Source organism: Rhinoraja longicauda, chromosome 3 (assembly GCF_053455715.1).
Source record: "Rhinoraja longicauda isolate Sanriku21f chromosome 3, sRhiLon1.1, whole genome shotgun sequence".
NCBI lineage: Eukaryota > Metazoa > Chordata > Chondrichthyes > Rajiformes > Arhynchobatidae > Rhinoraja > Rhinoraja longicauda.
Genome location: NC_135955.1, coordinates 13,839,095 through 13,860,336, shown reverse-complemented (window position 1 = coordinate 13,860,336; position 21,242 = coordinate 13,839,095). Strand labels below are relative to the sequence as shown.

Genomic DNA, 21,242 nt, shown 5'->3' with positions numbered 1-21,242 from the left:
GTCCAACCCCTTAATAATCTTATACGTTTCGATAAGATCTCTCTTATGCACACCTAAAAGCCTCTTAAACGCCACCATCTTATATCACACACTTGAATTAAACCACAATGTCAGCAGTATGGATACATTCAACACACAGCCAGAGAAAACTTACAACAAATCTGCTGTTGACTTTTTCTAAAATCCGCTTTTCATTCAATGCCATGGATTCTCCTTTCCGTTTTTTAATCCTCTTCTTTTCCAGCTTTTTACAGGCGTACATCTTCCCAGTCGCACGCACTTGGCAAGCACATACCTGAAAGAGGAACAGTGAACTCTGTCACTCAATAATCCAAGCTTGAAACTGCTGCTCAAGGGTTAAAACTTGGCCTAGACACTGGATGGGTGGAACACTCCTGGCCCAGACACTGGATGGATGGATGGGTGGAACACTCCTGGCCTGGCCCAGACACTGGATGGATGGGTGGAACACTCCTGGCCCAGACACTGGATGGATGGGTGGAACACTCCTGGCCCAGACACTGGGTGGGTGGAACAGTCCTGTGCTTCTTCTCATTGACATCGATAGGGTTGACAGTCAGAGCCGGAATAGATTTGGAGTCAGAATATTTTTCCCAGGGTGAAATAGAGGGCAGAGCTTTAAGGTGAGAGGAACAAAGTTTAAGGGGGATGTGTGGGATTTTTTTTACACAGAGACTGGTGAGTGCCTGGAATGGGCAGCCAGAGGTGGTGGTGGAGGCAGATACTTGAGAGACATTTGGATATCACCGAGCAATGTAGGGAATGGAGTGATGTGGATTATGGGCAGGCAGATAAGAGTTGGTTTTGGCATCATGTTCGATACATTTGTGGGCCAAAGAGTTCCTGTGCTGTACTGTGTTGGAAGGAACTGCAGATGCTGGTTTGCACCGAAGATAGACACAAAATGCTGGAATAACTCAGCGGAACAGGCAGCATCTCTGGATAGCAAGAATGGGTGACATTTCGGGTCGCAGTCCGTCTTCCAACAAGAGTCTGGGGAGATCGAGACACAAAGATAAGTGCTGTACTGTTCTATGCTCTATGTAATAGTGTCAAGGAGGTATACAGCAAGGAATTAGAGCCTCTGGCCTGTGACCATGTCAACCAATGGCCTAGTTCTGCTTCTCTGTCTTATGACTTTTCGGAAAAGAAGAACAGTCTGACTCAAAACGTCACCTATCCCTTCCCTCCGCAGATGCTGCCTGGCCCGCTGAGTTACTCAAGCACTTTCTGTGTTTTACTCAGGCTTTAGAGGGATATGGGTCAAGCGCAGACAAATGGGGCAGGCATAGATTAGCATATTCACCGTCCGGCGCGGCCTGGAACATGGCAACTTCAACAGCCTGACTGCGGAAGAGGGCAGGGGAAGAGAAATGACATTCTGGCCTTCCATCACAGTGAGGAGGGGACTGGAGGAGACTCACTGTGATGGATGTTTCTTTTTTTTTTTTTTGTGTTGGTTGTGGTTGTGTAATTTGCTTATTTTATTGCTCTTATTGTTGGACTGCGGGTGACGAAATCTCGTCCAAAAGACTTGTTTTTTGGATGACAAATAAAGGTAATTCTGATTCTGATAAGATCATAAGTGATAGGAGCAGAATGTGGCCATTCGGCCCATCAAGTCTACTCTACCATTCAATCATATCATATATCATATATATATCATATATATATACAGCGCGGAAACAGGCCTTTTCGGCCCACCAAGTCCGCGCCCAGCGATCCCCGCACACTAACACTATTAACACTATCCTACACACACTAGGGACAATTGTTTTTTAAACATTTACCCAGCCAATTAACCTACATACCTGTACGTCTTTGGAGTGTGGGAGGAAACCGAAGATCTCGGAGAAAACCCACGCAGGTCACGGGGAGAACGTACAAACTCCTTACAGTACAGCACCCGTAGTCAGGATCGAACCTGAGTGTCCGGCGCTGCATTCGCTGTAAAGCAGCAACTCTACCGCTGCGCTACCGTGCCGCTCATGGCTAATCTATCTCTCCCTCCTAACCCCATTCTCCTGCCTTCACCCCATAACCCCTGACACCCGTATAGATTGGCATCTTGGTGGATGAATTGAGCCGAAGGGTGTGTTTCTATGCTGTATAACTCCATGAATCTAAAAGGCAGGGAGGATGCAGAGTTGGTCGTTTTTTTAAGCTTAATTTAGCTGAGAGATAGAGGAAACAGGCCCTTCGGCCCATCGAGACCGCGTCAACCAACGATCCCCACACACCATCTTACATCCCAGGGACAATTTACTATTTTATCAAAGCCAATTAATCTACAAACCTGCACATCTTTGTAATGTGGGAGGAAACCGGAGCACCCGGCGAAAACCCACGTGGTCACGGGAAGAACATACAAAGTCCAGACAGCACCCATAGTCAGGATTGAACCCGGGTCTCTGGCTCTGTAAGGCAGCAACTCTACCGCTGCACCACTGTGGCAACCCTCTGATGGAATATCAGAGCAGGACTGAGAAGTACTTGTGTCGGAAGGAACTGCAGATGCTGGTTTAAATAGACTATTGTCTATCGTCTAAACTGAAGATGGACACATAAATGCTGGAGTAACTCAGCGGGACAAGCAGCATCTCTGGAGAGACCCGTTCCTTCTCTCCAGATATGCTGCCTGTCCCGCTGAGTTCCTCCAGCATTTTGTGCCTACAATCTGAGAAGTGCTTGTGCCAGTTCCCTGAGGTTTGCCTGGAACAAACAATGCTCAAAACCACAAGAGTACGGACTGGACTGAAACTGGCACCAAAACTTGCATGTGGGATCAGTGGACTATTTCTCTTCACTTGGTAATCGTGGATGTGTCTTGGTATGGCAATACTCGACTGGACTTTTTCGAAGAAAATAATTTCACTGTGCGTTTGCACTTCGCACAAGTGACAACAAAGCACCATTGAACCATATTACACACTCACCTCGCCAAATCCTCCTTTACCAAGCACCCGGTAATGCCGAAAAGTATTCTTTGTTGCTGGCTGCCTACAAGACGAAAAGAGAAGCGGTTACTGGGACCACACTGGGACCAGGGCAGGACGGACCACAGCTTGATGCTCCCACAGTGTACCTGGTGCCTTTTGGCAGGACTTACAATTAGCACAGCAGGAACGCTGGCTATGGTGCCGGCGGGCAGCAAGGAAGTCTCAGCTAGCCGCGGCATAACCCGACAGCAGGCCTGGCTCACCCGCCGCGGATCTGGGAGAGGGAAGCAGCCAAGCCCGGCCCCCTGAACGCCCCCGAAGACCAGAAACCGGGGAGAAGGTGGAGGGAGTCAGCGATGGCAGCAGATTCTGGACAAGGGGCGGTAGGAAGAACTGGAGTGGGAGGTGTCTTACCTTCCGCGCCTCGAGGGCGGCTGCGGGAGACGCCCCCGGGTCACGAAGGCTAAAGGTGACAGGGGGAAGGACGGCGGTTCACGAGACGACCGGATGGAGGAGACAGCTGCAATGGGCCTTTATGGTCAGCTGCAACTGGGACTGTGAAATGGCACCAAAACCTGCCGACTCTTGCAAAGACTCAGTGGGCTGTTTCTAATCATTATGTACTTTATCGTACCTACATATGGCAATAATCTTATTCATCTCTATGCAAAAAAAAGAATTTCACTGTTCCTTGGTAGGTGTGATAATAAAGGAACCATTGAACCATTAAAGAGAAAGTCAGACTCGTGAACTATTATCACTGTGATATTGTGAAAAGGGGTGTTACCTTTCCAACCATTTCCACTGCAGAAATCGAGAGAAGTACATGGCTTCTTGGAACTCTGTGAAGGGCACACCACTCAGGTAATCGTGAACAAATCTGCAATTAAGATCATAAGACCATAAGACAAACGAGAAGAATTGGGCCATTAGGCACATCGAGTCTGCTCCGCCATTCGATCACAGCTGATCCATTTTTCCCTCTCAACCCCATTCTCCTGACTTCACTCTATGATCTTTGACACCCTTACTGATCAAGAACCCCATCAATATCCGCTTTAAAGAAATACGCACTGACTTGGCCTTCACCTCCGTCTGTTCCACGTTCTACAGATTCACACCCTCTGGCTAAGAAATTCCTCACCATTCTAAAGATACGTCCCTTTATGCGGAGGCTGTGCCATCTGGTCCTAGACTCTCCCACTACTGGAAACATCCTCTCCACATCCACTCTATCAAGGCCTTTCATTATTCAGTAGGTTTCAATAAGATCCCCTCGCCCTTCTAAACTCCAGCGAGTAGAGCCTTCAAACACCCTCCATACATTAACCCAATCATCCCCAGTTAATCAATCCCCATGTAAAATTTGTTGAGATTAAAATACCGGATGCAATGGTCCGGGAGCTAAGTATCTACTGGAAGCCAGTAACAGGTGTCAAACCAAGGCCTAAAAATAATCTTTGGGAACAGATATTGCTGGCAGAGCCAACACTATTGCCTGATCCCACATTGCCCAGAGATCTGCCGTGCTCTTTGCAATATTTTGTCAGTTATCGCACTCCTAGTTCATTGAGGGTCAATGACGTAAAATGCATGAAAAAGAGCATGGAATGATGCATGAAAAACAGCCGCTTCTGCCCACGCCGACCATTGATCACCTACTCACACTAGTTCTATGTTATCCCACTTTTTCATCCACATCCCTACACACGAGGGGCAATTTACAGAGGACAATTAACCTCCAAGATGTCTTTGGGACGTGGGAGGAAATCAGGCAACCGGAAGTAAACCAACAAGGCCACAGGGAGTATGTGCAAACACGACACAGACAGCGCCCGAGGACACAATCGAACCCGGGTAGCTGGTGCTGTGAGGCAGCACCCCTGAGCCACCAAATAAAATGAGTTTGCACCACCCTGACCAAGCAAGGAATATATCCCCTATTCTGTTAAGGCCCAAGTGAATCATTGGCACTTGCCAACTGGACGAAAAAAATAACTTCAAAAAGAACACTTCTACTAAACTGCAACTAAAGATTGAAGATTTTTTTACTCCAGAACGTTCCATGGCTTAATAGAGACTGACAACGCCTTTTTCCTTCTGAGGATAAGTTTCCATTGTCAAGAGACCACTGTCATTACAGTGTTCCCTGCCTAATGGACAATTATGGGATTACAACTAATTGAATACTTAGTTCTTTTCAAGAACCAGCCAAATATAATAGTTCAAATGGTCAGTGCTGTCGGATTCTGCAGTTTGGCAACCAAGGCAGGAGAGATCTGAAATTCAGGGTAGGAGGTTGCTGAATGGTGATGGGCAAAGTAATCAGGAAGCTGTGACCAATGACTAGGTAACAGCAGGCCCAGAAGGTAGATATTACAACCAGCTACGAGGTAAAGGAACAATTATTCAGACCAGTGTAACCCTTTTCAAAGTCAAACAACTTGGCCATTAGATCGGCACAAAAAGCTGAAGTAACTCAGCGGGTCAATCTGAAGAAGGGTCTCGACCCAATGCCTAGTCATGTACTCCATGTTTGCTGAAACAAGGAACTATAAATGCTGGTTTACACAAAACGACACAAAGCGCTGGAGTACCACAGCAAGTCAGGCAGCATTCCTGGAGAACATGGATAGGTGACATTTCAGACTGAAGGGTCCCGACCTGAAAAGTCACCCAGCCATGTTCTCCAGGGACGCTGCCTGACCCGCTGAATTACTGCAGCACCTTGTTCTTTTTCTCCATGTATGCTGCTTGACCACTGAGTTCCTCCAGCACTTTGTGTTCTACGCAAGATTCCAGCATCTGCAGATCCTGTGTCTAAAAATTGGCCATTACATTTTTTTTAAATCTGGTATTGCAAGGCCAAATCAATAAGCAAGACAGACACGTTATTATAATATCCATCTCCCTTTCAGAATGCCTCAAAGTACTTTAGAAGCCTCCACAAATCGGAACATTATATTGGCCAGACATCCATTCTGTAGAATGGAGACACATGGAACTGCAGATGCTGCAATCTTGAGCAAAACACAAAATGCTGGAGGAACTTAACGTGTCAGGCAGCATCTGGGGAGGAAATGAACAAAATGACATTTCAGGTTTGATACCTTCTTCAGGCTGAGACAGACAATGTTTCAGTTCAGAGCCCTTTGACCCAAAACATCTTCTCCACAGATAAAGACCCAAAGTGCTGGAGTAATTCAGTGGGTGATGTTTCAGTTCAGGACCTTTCTTCAGACCCTCCACAAATGCCATCTGACCCGCTGAATTCTTCCAGCGCTTTGTGTTCAGCTCATCCATTGGCGAGATTTGTCCATTTCGGTCAGTACATTCTGTGAAATTCCTTTTTAAAATAGAGCGTGGGATCTGAGGCAGTGATCCTGGAACCTCTGTTTAATGTCTCAACAAAATCTGGCATCTGACAGCTTTGCACACCCTCTGGGAAATAGATTTGTTCAATGAAAATCATCCATGAGCACGTTACCCATAACGCTTGTCCATTGTAAACGTGAATGAGTCCATTGTAAACTACAATGAAATAGGGGCGGCACAGTGGCTCAACGGTAGAGTCGCTGCCTTACGCCCGGAGACCCGGGTTTAATCATGACTACCAGTGCTCCCTGTATGGAGTTTGTCTCCCTGTGACAGCATGGGTTTTCTCCTGGTGCTCCAGTTTCCTTTTCAAAGGCGTACAGGTTTGTTGGTCAATTGGCTTCAGTAAAATTGAAAATTGTCCCTATTGTGTAGGATAGTGCTAGTGTACGGGATAATCGCTGGTTGGCATGGACTCAGCGGGCCAGAGGACCTGTTTCCGCGCTGTATCTCTAAAGCCTTATGTGTAATGGAAACTGTACAGAAGAAGTTTCTCTTACTGCCTCAGATCCTACTTCTATGCATCAAAATTTGGACCTAATAAATAATGTACAACAACTGGCTGCCAACACAAGTAAGCAAACCTGATAATGAAACCATCACTTCAAACCAACTATCAACAGGAAATAATACTCACTAACCCTGATTTTTAAAAAAAGATCTAGTCCTAAACCTCTTTGGGTTGCTGCCAGTTTCTCTTTAACAATGGGGCAGCATGGTGGTACAGTGATAGACTTGCTGCCTTACAGCGCCAGAGACCCGGGTTCAATCCTGACTATGGGTGCTGTGACCATAGACTTTGCACGTTCTCCCCATGGCCTGCATGATTTTTCTCCAGGTGCTCCAGTTTCCTCCCACACTCCACAGACGTACAGGTTTGTAACTTAATTGGCTTCGGTAAAATTGTAAATTGTCTCTATCATGTAAGAACGTGCTGGTGTGCAGGTGATTGCTGGTCGGCGCAGACTCAGTGGGCCCAAGGACCTGTTTCTATGCTGTATCTCTAAACTAAACAATACTATTGTGAAGCATCTTGGAACATTTCACCATCATAAAGGGGCTGTATAAGTGTGAATTTCTGTGCTGTGGTTATCTCAAACTAGAGTTTTAAATAAACCCACAGCCTTCGACTCATGAGGCAAGTGTATCAAAACTGTCACGTCATAAACAGTTGTTTAAAAACCCAGAGCAAATACGAAGTGCTGGAGGAACTCAGCGAGTCATGCAGCATCTGTGGTGGGAGGAACTGCAAATGGCTGGTTTATACCGAGGATAGACATAAAGTGCTGGAGGTACTCAGTGACTCAGGCAGCATCTGTGTAGGGAATGGACAGGCAACGTTTCGCGTTCGGGACCCTTCTTCAGACCAACTATAGTAGGGGGGAGAAAGCTGGAAAAGAGAGGCGAGGGTGGGACAAAGCCTGTCAAGTGACAGGGAGATACAGGTGAGATTGGTGCAGTAAGTGACAAAGACTAGAGGCGAGAAAGAGACAATTAGAAATAAGAAAGAGGAGAGAGGAGTGAAATGTAAAGCCAGAGGGAGGGATATAGGTGGAAGGGGACAAGGGGAGGGGTGGCAGTGGGGAGGGGGAGGGGAGAAGGGGGCGTGTGCGTCTGTGTGTATACACAAACATATGTGTACACACACACACACACACACACAGACACACACACACCTAACAAAACTTGATTTTGTTGTTTATTATGGGTTTTACAGACTATGTTTACATATCTGTTGTGCTGCTGCAAGTAAGAATTTCACTGTTCCATTTCGGAACCTGTGACAATAAAACATTCTTGACTCTTGCATTTCTACACCTTTCATAACTTCAGAAGGTCCTAAAGCACTCGTGCCAGACCTGTAATGAAGATTGTGTGTTCATGTCACTGGACCTCTGACACAGATACAAACAGCAAAGCCACAGTGATCTCAGAAGGAGCAAGCACAAGCACGATAAACTCGCAACATGGATGACGGTGTGTGGCAAAAGGAAGTGAAAATGGGGACGAGAAATAAGAAACCTTTGTTGTTCTTTTCGTACCACCGATGCTATTGTTTCAGTTGCCCAGCATGCAAAGTATTTTCACTTTGTTGTAGGTTGCTTTGCACAATCACAATGCTTTTCCTTCAGGTTTATTATTGTCGCAGTAACGAGGTAGAGTGAAAGCTTTGTTTTGCATGCTATCCAAACAGATCAGATATACTATGCATAGATACAATCAGTTCAAACTGAAGTACAATAGATGGAGCAAAGGGGAAGACACAGAGTGCACAATATAGTTCTCACCATTGTAGTTCCTCTGATAAAAGTCCAATGTCCTTTTATGTAAAATTATGGGAGTCATAAATAGGGTAGACAGTCTGAACTTTCTCCCCAGGGTGGAAATATCAACTAGAGGGCTTATCTATACGGGAAGAGGGGGAAAGCGTGCAGGGCAATTGTTTTTACAGATAGTGGTGGGGGCCTGCAATGCCTTGCCAGGGGGTGGTGGTGGAGGCAGATGCAATAGTGGCATTTAAGAAGCTTTCAAATAAGCACATGGAAGTGCAGGGAATCGAGGGATATGGATCATGTACAGGCAGATGAGATCAGTTTAACTTGGTATCATGTTCGGCACAAACATTGTGGGCTGAAGGGCCGGTTCCTGTGCTGTAGTTCTATGTTGTTATGGGGTAGAGGTGAATTGGAGAGGATCACAGATTATGGAAGGACCGGTCAGAAGTATGAGAACGAGGAGAAGCAGCTTTTCCCCCGAGTCTGGTGGTGCGCACCTTCAAGATTCTGCTGGATGGGAGCAGGGAGGAGGAGGAATAAACGGGATGGGACAAATCTTTGATTATGTTGACTGCTTTAGTGAGGCAGTCCGAAGTGTAGGTGCAGTCAATGGTGGGGAATTTGGTGTGATGGCCTGGGCTTCATCCACAACTGTGCAATTTCTTGTGGTCTTGGGCACAACTATTCACAAACAAAGCTACAGACTCGGTTTTAGTTTAGTTTTTCGTTTTAATTTTAGACATACAGCATGGAGACAGGCTAACCAATGATCCTGCAAACCTGGGTATTTATTCACAAAATGCTGGAGTAACTCAGCAGGTCAGGCAGCATCTCAGGAGAGAAGGAATCCTGCAAACCTGCACGTCTTTGGGATGTAACAGAAAACCGGAGCGCCAGTAGAAAACTCATGCGGTCACGGGGAGAACATACAAACTCCAAACAGACTGCATGCGTAGTCAGGATCGAACTCGGGTGTCTGGCACTGTGAGGCAGCACTGTGCCGCCCATTGCTGTGGAAATGCGGGTGAAGGGTAGGGATTCACAGCAGGTCACTTCAACAAGCAAGGGCAGAGGATTGCACCAGATTCATGGCACCAATTCCCCCACAGCAAACAGCCCAAGCAAATTTCGTACAGATAGCACCCGTAGTCAGGATAGAACCCGGGTCTCTTGCGCTCTGATTGGTATCCCAACGTAATCAAACTTCAGGCTCTTAAATTAGCTTTGAAAATCTACAGTGACAATTTTGAAGAGTAAATAATCTGTTGATGGCACAAAAGAACGAAAAGACCAGAAGATCATAACACACTGAGTTTGCACATGCTCTGAGTGTTTTGATAAGCTTCAAAGTGGGTGCTGCTGAAAATCGCAGAAGCACAACGGACCAGAGATAGTCTCTCCTGCTGTGTCACCTCCAAATGCACCACATCCACTGAATCCTCTTTATCAGTTCTACTCATCTCAGTCATACAGTAAGGTAAAGGGCCCTTCAGCCCAACTCATCCATGCTAACCAAGATGCCCATCAAAACTAGTCCTATTTGTACATGTTTGACCTATATCCCCCTCAATCTTTCTTCTCCATTAACCTCAAAAAACTCCAGTAGATTACACAATCTGAAGAAGGGTCCTGACCGGAAACATCGCCCATCCCTTTTCACTAGTTACTCCAGCACTTTGTGTCTATTTTCAGATTACATAGATACGTTTTTTCCTTCATAACTCCATGTTCACTGCTCCATCTTAATGTACAAACAAGGAACTGCAGATGGTGGTTTACCAAGGAAAGGCCTAAATTGCTGGTATAACTCAGTAGGTCAGGCGAAATCCCTGGAGAATATGGATTCTCTTCTATCTTAATATTCTTTTGGGTGTCATTTTTTGTAGGCCAATTAAGTCTACCAATTAATGTAGACTAAAAGACCACCTTTTATTGTAGACCAACATGTTCCCTACATTGAAGTAGGGCTACCAGGTGAGTATATTCCAGTTTTTGTTTAGTTTAGAGATACAGCGCTGAGACAGGCCCTTCGGTCCACCGAGACAGCACCGACCAGCGATCCCCGCACACTAACACTATCCTACACACTCTAGGGACAATTTACACTTATACCACGCCAACTATCCTACAAACCTGTACGTCTTTGGAGTGTTGGAGGCAACCGAAGATCTCCGAGAAAACCCATGCGGTTAAGGGGAGAAGGTACAAACTCCGTTCAGACAGCACCCGTAGTCGGCATTTAACCCGGGTCTCCGGCGCTGCAAGGCAACAACGCAACCGCTGCGCCACCATGTTCCCTCTTCCTTCTTTAAATACCAGATCACATTTGCTATCCTCCAGCGTATCAACTCCACAATTTACGGAACTTTGAAAGTTAATAATCAAATTGTTTACTATCTCTATTGCCACCTTTTATAAAACCCTGTGTTGATCATCAGGCCTTTGCAATTCATCAGCTTTTAGGTCACCAGTACATTCTTTTTAAAGCGAACATTTATTTCTTGTTCCTTATTTTTGCTACAGACACATTTAACCACTCCAAACTTCCACCTTCAGAGGTTATTCAGCTGTTTTGTTGCTACACAGAGACCACTCTGGCTTCAAGGGTGTCAAGGGTTATGGGGAGAAGCCAGGAAAATGGGGTTAGGAGAATGGGGTTAGGAGGGAGAGATAGATCAGCTATGATTGAATGGTGGAATAGACCTGATGGGCCAAATGACCTTATTCTGCTCCTATCACATGATCTTAAGGCATAAGGTGATAGGTTTAAATCCCATATCAGAGCATTTCTTTGGCTGCTCAGCATTTTAAGATGTCTAGACACAGATATGAAAGCTCTATGAAAATGCAAGTAAAGACACAAAATGCTGGAGTAACTCAGGGGATCGGGCAGCATCTCTGGAGAACACAAATAGACGACGTTTAAGGGTAGAGACCTCCTTCAGTAGGAACAGCACAAAACTAGACCAACCATGGCCATTATCACAACTAGAGAAAAGTTTAGCGCTCAAATTCCTTTTGAAAGGCCGGCCTCCCACACAGCTAACAATTACCAGATTAACACAAAATGCTGGAGTAACTCAGTGGGCCAGGCAGCATCTCTGGAGAAAAGGAATAGGTGATGTTTCAGGTCTGAATAAGGGTCTGGAGTTACTCCAGCACTGTGTCCTTGTTCGGTTAAACCAGCATCTGCAGCTCCTTCCTATACCAGTTACCAGATTAATCCTGGTCAACCTTGCCTTTTTGCAAAAAGAAATCAATCCCCATGTCAAAAATTTTGGGATTAAAATACTGGATGCAATGGTCAGGGAGCTAAGTATCAAGTCAGTAACAGGTGTCAAACGAAAGCCTAAAATTAATCTTTGGGAATGGATATGAACACAAAGTGCTGGATTAACTCAGCGGGTCAGGCAGCATCTCTGGAGAAAAGGAATAAGTGATGTGCAAAAAAAGGTTCTCTTTAGCCACATACCACAGCCCAAGAATGTGGACAAACACCAGGATTGAAATCATGGAAATTGCAGCGTGCACGGAAAATATTTTCCAGCCTTGGCTAAGGAATAGCCTGCTCGTCTCTCAGCCAGGTGCCTTTTTTGGATGAATCTCGCCACTGCCACGGCTTCTCGGCAGCACTGGCGAACTATCTTGTGCAGTCGAGCCGAGACCTGCTGACCTCCGGCTGCACTGTGTTGATTACAGCACAGGAGGTGGTCTACATGGCCCATTCCCACTGGGTTGATTACAGCACAGGAGGTGGTCAGTACCTGGCTCTTTCCCACTCTTTGAACAACTTATCCAATTTCTTCCCCTTCCCCAAATTTCCCCCAGAGCAATGCAAAATATATGTCCAATTGTTCCTTTTAAATAGAATAGAATTTCACATTCCGTCACAGTTTCGGGTATGCGGTCCAGATGGCAACAAGCGGTAAACAACAAAACCACATCTCGTCTTTTACTGTTCAGGCCAATAAAGATACTTTTGCCTTCAGTTTTCATTTCAGGCCCTGGTCACACAACAAACCTTTAAAGTAGTTCTGTACCATGCCCAGTATTTCAATTTCCAGCAATTATTTTTTTCCTTTGTTTAAAACGCAAACTGCAAGTTGACAAAGTAGCTCTATCAACTTCCCAGCACTGCAACCCTTTTTTCCCCACTGTAGAAATAAGGAATTGCAGGTGCTGGTGTACAAAAAAAAGGACACAAAGCGCTGGTGTAACTCAGCGGGTCAGGCAGCAACTCTAGAGGATAAGAAGAAACAAGGAACTGCAGATGCTGATTTTCAAAAAAGAGACACAAAGTGCTGGAGTAACTCAGCGGGTCAGGCAGCATCTCTGGAGAACATGCATTGGTTGAAGCAAGGAACTGCAGATGCTTGTTTGAAAAAAGAAAGACAGTAACTCAGCGGGTCAGGCAGCAGTCTGAAGAAGGATCCCGACCAGACACATCACCCATCCATGGATGGGTTCTCCAGGGATGCTGCCTGACCCGCCGAGTTACTCTGGCATTCTAACAAAGAAAATGTGCCTTTTCTTTGAGGTAAAGAAGCATTAGTCCTTCCTCTAAACTAGCACTTCCTTTAAAGTAGATCCATGCATGTCCAGTAATTTAATTTCCAACATTTAATTTTTTTTCCTTTGTTTAAAAAGCAAACTGCACAGTGGCACAATATCTTTCCCCAGTTGTGCAACCTTCCATTTTGTCCTTCCTTACAACCACTCAGGTTTTTGGGCATGGGGTTCACTGTATGAATAAGAGGACATTTTTCAGTCCCCTCCTTCCGCTTTTATCACAACATTTAAAACTTTCCCGTCTACGTTAATTGAACACCAGTGTAGAAAACGGACACTTACTTAGCACACTCCGTAAAGAGCTCCTTGCAAGGACTTTGCTCCAGTTTCTCCTTGCATTGCGTTACGGTATCCGCAGGCACTTCTGGTAAATGGGCCGCAGACTGCAAACGGACATTGTCAGAATTAATCGAAGATCTGCCATGTCATGGATTTACAGTGACACTGAGTGTCCCAAAGCATGCAATATTTCGAGCTCTTGTCAGACTCATACAGCATGGATAGAAACATAGAAACATAGAAAATAGGTGCAGGAGGAGGCCATTTGGCCCTTCAAGCTAGCACCGCCATTCATTGTGATCATGGCTGATCATCCACAACCAGTAACCCGTGCCTGCCTTCTCCCCATATCCCTTGAATCCGCTAGCCCCTAGAGCTCTATCTAGCTCTCTTTTAAATTCATCCAGTGAATTAGCCTCTACTGCCTTCTGTGGCAGAGAATTCCTCAAATTCACAACTCTCTGGGTGAAAAAGTTTTTCTCATCTCAGTTTTAAATGGTCTTCCCTTTATTCTTAGACTGTGGCCCTTGGTTCTGGACTCCCCCAACATTGAGAACATTTTTCCTGCATCAAGCTTGTCCAGTCCTTTTATAATTTTATACGTTTCTCTCTAAGATCCCCTCTCATTCTTCTAAATTCCAGTGAATTTAAAATGGACACAAGCCCTTCAAGCCCAACTTGCTCACGTCAACCAATGTCAACCACTAGTCCCACCTGCCACATATCCCTCTAAACCTATCCTATCCACCACCTGACCAAATGTTGTTTAAACATTGTGATAGTACATGCCCAAACTACCTCTTCTTGTAGCTCATTCCATATGCCTACAAGCCTTTGTGAAAAGAAGTTGCCCCTCAGATTCCTATTAAATCTCCTTTCCCTCTCCCCCCCCCCCCCCCCCCCCACACCAAATGTATGCCCTCTGGTTCTTGATTCTTTTACTCTGGGTAAAAGACTGTGCATTTACCCTATCTATTCCTCTCATGATCTGATACACCTCGACAAGATCACCCCTCATCCCTCTGTGCTACCAGGAATGAAGTCGTGGGAGGGAATTGAAGGAAGAAAAAGAAAGATTCAACAGTGTGCTCAAAGCCTTCTTGGAGAATTTTAACATTCTCGGCGGCTCCCGAGAATCTCTGGCCAACAACCACTCAAAGTGAAGGAGCAGCATTTCGGTTTAGGTTTATTATTGTCACACGTACAAGTGGTAGAGTGAAGAGAAATATACCAGAGTGCAGAATATAGTTTCTCAGCATGGTGGCGCAACAGTTCCAGAGAAAAGGTCTAAAGTCCGCAATGATGTAGGTTGGAGAATCGGGCCAGTTACGGGGCAGCTATCGCAAGGACCGTTCAGAAGCCTGATAACAGAGGGGAAAAACCTGTTCCCGAGTCTGGTGGTGCGCTCTATCAAGCTTCTATATCTTCAGCCCAACAGGAATGAGGAGTGAAAGTATGGCCAGGGCGGGAAAGGTCCTTGATTTACGTTAGCTGCTTTCCTGAGGCAGAATGAAGTGCAGATGGAGTCAGTGATGGGTTGTCTGGTCTGTCTGTGTTGAGGCCTTCAACACAATGCATCGAGGACACAGAGACCCTGCATAGGCAGTAGTCAGTGCACACCTTCTCACAAACTACCTGCAACACTGCTACCTTGCAATTTATCCAACTGCCAGTTCACATAAAGACATTGAAAATGTAATTGTTCAAATCTATATGAGCCAGATAAATAAAATTTATATTGAAACGGCTAATTGAAGGTCATCAATTTGAGGTCCTGGAAAGACTTTTGTAGCTACTCTGTTCAATTTGCACCTGTGCACATGGGCTCAGACATAGTTGGCTCAAATAGTTCCATAGAAGAGTGCACTTGCATTTAAACGGAGTCATTGTTTACAGCAGGGAAACAGGCCCTTCAACCCATCGCATTTATGCCAATCATGCATGGCACCTACTTGAGCTAGTCCTATTTGCCCAAGCTTGGTCCATATCCCTCCAAACCTTTCCTTTCCAAATGTCTTAAATGTTGTGAGTGTACCCGCCTCCAGTACATCCTTTGGCAGCTTATTCCATCCATCCACCTCCCTCTGTGTGAAAACTGTGCCCCTAAAGTCCCCTTTAAATCTATCCCCTTCCATCTAAGACCTGTGTTATATAGTTTTGGGAGATTGAGATTGCAGATTGATGACTATGTTTATGCATATAACAAAGCACTCAACATATCTGGCAAGAGAGGAAGGTGGTAATTTAAAAGAAAAAACAGAAGTGAGAGAAAACAAGCCGGGATGAATTTTGGTGACTACGGTTTAGGTTTATTATTGTCACGTGTACCAAGGAACAGTGAAAAGCTTTGATTTGCATGCAATCCAAACAGATCAGATACCATGCATAGATACAATCAGTTCAAACTCAGGTGCAATAGATAGAGCAAATAGACGATGGCAGCAAGGTCCGGGAAGATAGAGAATGCAGAATACTGTTCACAGCATTGGAGCGCATCAGCTCCATAGACAAAGTCCAATGTCCACAATGGTGTGGAAGTGAATCGGACAATATCATAGCTTTTAGTTTATGGAAGGATCGTTCAGAAGCCTGATAACAGAGGGAAATAAGCTGTTCCCGAGTCTGCTGATGCGTGTTCTAAAACTTCTGCACTTTCTTCGGGAGCAGGGCGAGGGGGGAATGACCGTACACAGACAAGATTTCCCAAATGTGTAACAAGATGCATAGCACAGAATGCAAAGAAAAAGGAAAAAAATCATACCCCGTTGTTGAAATAGGTCTCCAAGAGCTGCAGTCCGCAGTCCTGCCTCTTCTCGTCGGGAGCCACTTCATAATCTGCCTGGAAACAAACAGCATCACAGACAACCATCAGCGAAAGAGCTTATTGCGTTATTACTTCATACAACTTCCCACTCTTCCTGCCACTTCAGAGGCCTCGGCTATCGATTTCATCTGCCTGCTTGCTGTCTATTCCATCAACCACAGTGTTTCAACAATACTTTATTGTCACATATACCTAGGTACAGTGAAATTCTGCGTTTTTATTTGCATACAATACACAAAGTACGCAAAATAGTCACCACGTTTCTGGCACCGACAAAGTTACAAAAGTACTCACTAGCACGAGGGCATCAGAGATGTCCTCATTCTTCAGGAAACGGGGCTTCCCCTCTTCCATTATAGATGACGCTCTCACTAGGGCCTCCTCTATATCCCACAGCTCCGCTCTTGCTCCCCCTCCCCCCATTCGTAACAAAGACAGAATCCCCCTTGTCCTCACTTTTTACCCCGTCAGCCAGCGCATCCAACAAATCATCCTCCAACATTTCCGTCACCTACAACGGGACCCCATTACTGGCCAGATCTTCCCATCTCCTCCCCTTTCTGCGTTCCGCAGAGACCGTTCCCTCCGTAACTCCCTGGTCCACTCGTCCCTTCCTACCCAAACCACCCCATCCCCGGGCACTTTCCCCTGCAACCGCACGAGATGCAACACCTGTCCCATTACCTCCCCCCTCAATTCAATCCAAGGACCCATACAGTCTTTCCAGGTGAGACGAGGTTCACCTGCACCTCCTCCAACCTCATCTATTGTATCCGCTGCTCTAGATGTCAACTTCTCTACATCGGCGAGACCAAACGCAGGCTCGGCGTTCGTTTCACTCAACACCTACGCTCAGTCCGCCTTAACCAACCTGATCTCCCCGTGGCTGAGCACTTCAACTCCCCCTCCCACTCCCAGTCTGACCTTTCTGTCATGGGCCTCCTCCAGTGCCATAGTGAGGCCCAACGGAAATTGGAGGAACAGCACCTCATATTTCGCCTGGGCAGCTTGCAGCCCAGCGGCATGAACATTGACTTCTCCAACTTTAGATAGCTCCTCTGTCCCTCTTTTCCCCTCCCCCTTCCCAGTTCTCCCACCGTCTTCTTGTCTCCACCTATAGCCTTTCTTTGTCCCGCCCCCCTGACATCAGTCTGAAGAAGGGTCTCGACCCAAAACGTCACCCATTCCCTCTCTCCTAGATGCTGCCTGACCTGCTGAGTTACTCCAGCATTTTGTGTTACCTTCGATTTGTACCAGCATCTGCAGTTATTTTCCTACACAAACTACTCTTTAACGTCATGTTGGTCCCTCTTCATTCTCGGCATTCCTACCAGCCCCCTCTCCCCAACGCCGGATTCCTCTTAGTTCTCGGCTGCCCACCCACGCTGGGTCCCCCATAGTTCTCGGCTGCCCACCCACATTGGGTCCTCTTAGTTCTTGGTGACCCCTCCCCCCACACCAAGCCCTCTTAGTTCTAGTCGACTCACCCACCCACACTTCTTCAATTTGAAGATGGGTCCTGACCCATTCATGTTCTCCAATGATATTGCCTGACCCCTGAGTTACTTCAGTACTTTGTACCTCTTTTGATAAACCAACACTTCCAGTTCCTTGTGTAAGAAGGAACTGCAGATGTTGGTTTAAACGGAAGATAGTCTGAAGAAAATTGTAAAATTGTAAAAAACCTTTATTGTCACTACACAAAGTACAGCGAAATTAAAGCTGTCGCAAGAAGGGTCGCAACGCAAAACGTCACCCATTCCTTCTCTCCAGAGATGCTGCCTGTCCCGCTGAGTTCCTCCAGCTTTTTGTGTCTACCTGCAGTTCCTTGTGTCTACATCGCTAATTTTATTTGATTTCAGAGGCACAGTGTAGCAGCTGGCAGACTCGTGGCCTCACAGCGCCAGTTACCCAGATTTGATCCTGATCTCAAGTGCTGCCTTGGGTTGAGTTTGCAGGTTCTCCCTGTGACCGCGTGGGTTTCCTCTGGGTGCTCCGGCTTCCCCCCGCATCCCAAAGACATGAGGGTTTGTATGTTAATTGGCTCTCTGTAAATTGTTTCCCATGTGTAGGGAGTGGATGAGAAAGCAGGATAACTTAGAACTAATGTGAACAGGCGATCAATGGTCGGCATGGACTCGGTGGGCTGAAGGGCCTGTTTCCATGCTGTATCTTTCAGTTCAATTGGTCGCAGTAGCTCACATGGTTTGGTGTCAAATCTTTCGATGGTTACAGGCTTAAACTATCGGTGGTTTATAAATTGTAAGACACGTGTTCGAAAGGACAAATGGCATTTCTCTTCAGCAGCAGGTCATTTGCGGTCAGTATGATGATTATATTTGCCAAGAAGAGGCAGGCAATGTGCCAGCGTTTTCCGTCAGGTACTTAAACAGCCTTAGGTCATCAGCACCAATTTGTCAAGCCTGGTCACCCTCCTACACATCGCATGCAATGCCACTGATGACAGGTTCTCCCAAGCCTCTGCACTAAGTGAGGAATGTTTAGATAAGGAGAGGATGGCTTTGGGAACGATGCAGAAGAGGTTCATCTGAATTTGGGGGCATTAGCTACACCTGCCCACATTTGGCCCATATCCCTATAAACCTTTCCTATCCATGCAACTTTCCAAATGTCCAAAGGTCTTGGGCAGATTGGGTCGTTTTCTCTGAAGCTTCGGAGGTTGAGGGGAGACCAGATAAATAAAAGTTTATAAAATCAAGAGAGGCTTAGATAGAGTAGATAGGGTCAGAACTACCACCCCCCTCCCCATCCAAATGGCAAAGACTAGAGGGCCTGGCTTGAAGGTGAGGAGGACAGAGTTTAAAAGGGAATGTGCGGGACAGGTTTTATTTTTACATAGAGTGGCAGATTCTTGGAATGCAGGTGGTGGTGAGCTGCTGACATTGTGGGCTGATGGGCCTTTTCTTCTGCCGCACAGTTTTATGTTCTCCCACAAATAAATGAAGACCCTGCTTTTGACATTAGAGATACAATGTGGAAACAGGTTTTTCGCCCCAACAACGAACATGATTGAATTGAATTGAGTACTTTATTGTCACATGTGACAAGTCGCAGTGAAATTCTTTGCTTGCATACCCAAGGTATACAAAGGGTCGCCAATATAGGGCGCTTACAAAGTCACAAATTGTCCCCCCCCTCCCTCCAGTTCCCCCTTTGTCCCCCCCCCATCCCAGTCCCCCCCCCATCGTTCCCCCCCCCCCCATCGTCCCGTCCCCCCATCGTGTCGTCCCCCCCCCATCGTTTCCCCCCCCCCCCCCCCCCCCCCCATCCTCCTCAGGGCGGTCCCCCCCATGTACTACACACTAGGAACAATTTTACAATTACAGAAGCAAATTAACCTCCGGTTTCCTCCCACATCATAAAGACATGCAGGTGTGTAGGCTAATTGGTTCTGTAAATTGCCCCTAGTGGAACCTAGAACTAGTGTGAAAGGGTAATCGATGGTCGGTGTGGTCTCAGTGGGCCGAAGGGGCTGATTCTATGCTGTTTTTGGTTTAGAGATACAGCGTGGAATAAGGTTCTTTGGTCCACCGAGTCCACGTCGACCAGCGATCACCCATACACTAGTTCTATCCCACGCACTCTGGACTATTACAGAAGCCAATTAACCTACAAACCTGTACTTCTTCGGAGTGGGTGGAAACCGGAGCACCCGGAGAAAACCCGCGTGGTCACAGGGAGAATGTACCAACTCCCTACAGACAGCACGTGGTTAGGGTCGAACGTACATCTCTGGCGCTGTGAGGCAGCAACTCTACCTCTGCCCCACTGTGCTGTCCCTTTTAAAAAAAATAAACTTCTACCAAGTCTCCCCCTCAACCTCCGATACTCCAAAGAAAACTATCCAAATTTTTCACTCTCTTTTTCGTCCCCTTGCCTTGCAGCCCAAGAAACACAAAGCCAAACAAAAGCATATATTTGAACTCGGGTTTCAGTTCCTTGGCAGGGTTGTGGCAAGATTCCATCGTCACATGTCCTGCGTCGTAAAATTAATTCATCCGCATCACTGCTCATTACACCTGATTACACCCCCAACCAGGCATTTCTGTCAGCTTGCACTGGAGTGGAAGCAGACATCTGGAACCCACTCCCACCAAAAGGCCACAGAAGCTTTCAAGCAATTAAAATGTCATGCTTGAGGGCCTGAAATGTTAATTGGTTCCACTTTCCACAGATGCTGCATGACTGGCTGAGTTCATCCAGCATTTCAGATTCCATATTTGCTTTCCATGAAGACAACGTCTTCAAGTCTGTAGTGTGCAGGAAGGAACAGCAGATGCCGGCTTATACCAAAGATAGACACAAAGTGCCGGAGTAACTCAGCAGGTCAGGCAGCATCTCTGGAGAAAAAGGATGATTGGCGTTTCGGATCTTTTTCTTAAGAGGGTTTCGACCCGAAACGTCACTCATCCTTTTATCTCCAGAGATGGCATCTGACTCATTGAGTTACTGCAACACTTGGTGTCTATCTTCTTGTAAGTCTATTCCTTATTCTCTCTCTCTCTCTCTCTCTCTCTCTCTCTCTCTCTCTCTCTCTCTCTCTCTCTCTCTCTCTCTCTCTCTCAATACAGTGCTCAATTACACATTTCCAAGGTCAGGTTTGATGAGTCCATCCAAAACGTCCAAGTCAGGGCAAGAAGATGCCTTTCCAGCTGTGGCTCCCAGCACTCTCAGAGTGCTCATTGAAAAACAATCACCTATTTACGCTAATCCTGTTTTACTCTCCACTTACTCCCTCTCCTACACCAATTGATGGGCAGTACAGTGGCACAGCTGGTAGAGATGCTGCCTCACAAAGAGGTTCGAACCTGACCTCAGGTGCTGTCTATGCAGAGTTTGCACGTTCTCCCTGTGACCGCACGGATTTTCTCTGGGTGCTCCGGTTTCCTCCTACATCACAAAGACGTGTGATTTTGTATGTTAATTGGCTTCTATACA

General features: G+C 46.2%; 1 protein-coding gene across 3 annotated transcripts in view; it reads right to left on the bottom strand.

Moving 5' to 3' along the window:
* LOC144612400 (G protein-coupled receptor kinase 6-like) overlaps positions 1-21,242 on the bottom strand; it is a 151,413-nt gene that overhangs the window by 17,052 nt on the left and 113,119 nt on the right. For 2 of the 3 annotated variants that reach the window (XM_078432014.1, XM_078432004.1), the window contains exons 4-8: positions 16,221-16,298; positions 13,463-13,563; positions 3,748-3,840; positions 2,958-3,021; positions 155-295 (exon numbers count right to left, since the gene is read on the bottom strand). In XM_078432014.1, coding sequence (XP_078288140.1) covers positions 155-295; positions 2,958-3,021; positions 3,748-3,840; positions 13,463-13,563; positions 16,221-16,298 — 477 coding nt within the window. The remainder of the gene's footprint in view (positions 1-154; positions 296-2,957; positions 3,022-3,747; positions 3,841-13,462; positions 13,564-16,220; positions 16,299-21,242) is intronic. The other variant, XM_078432021.1, reaches the window with a different exon arrangement.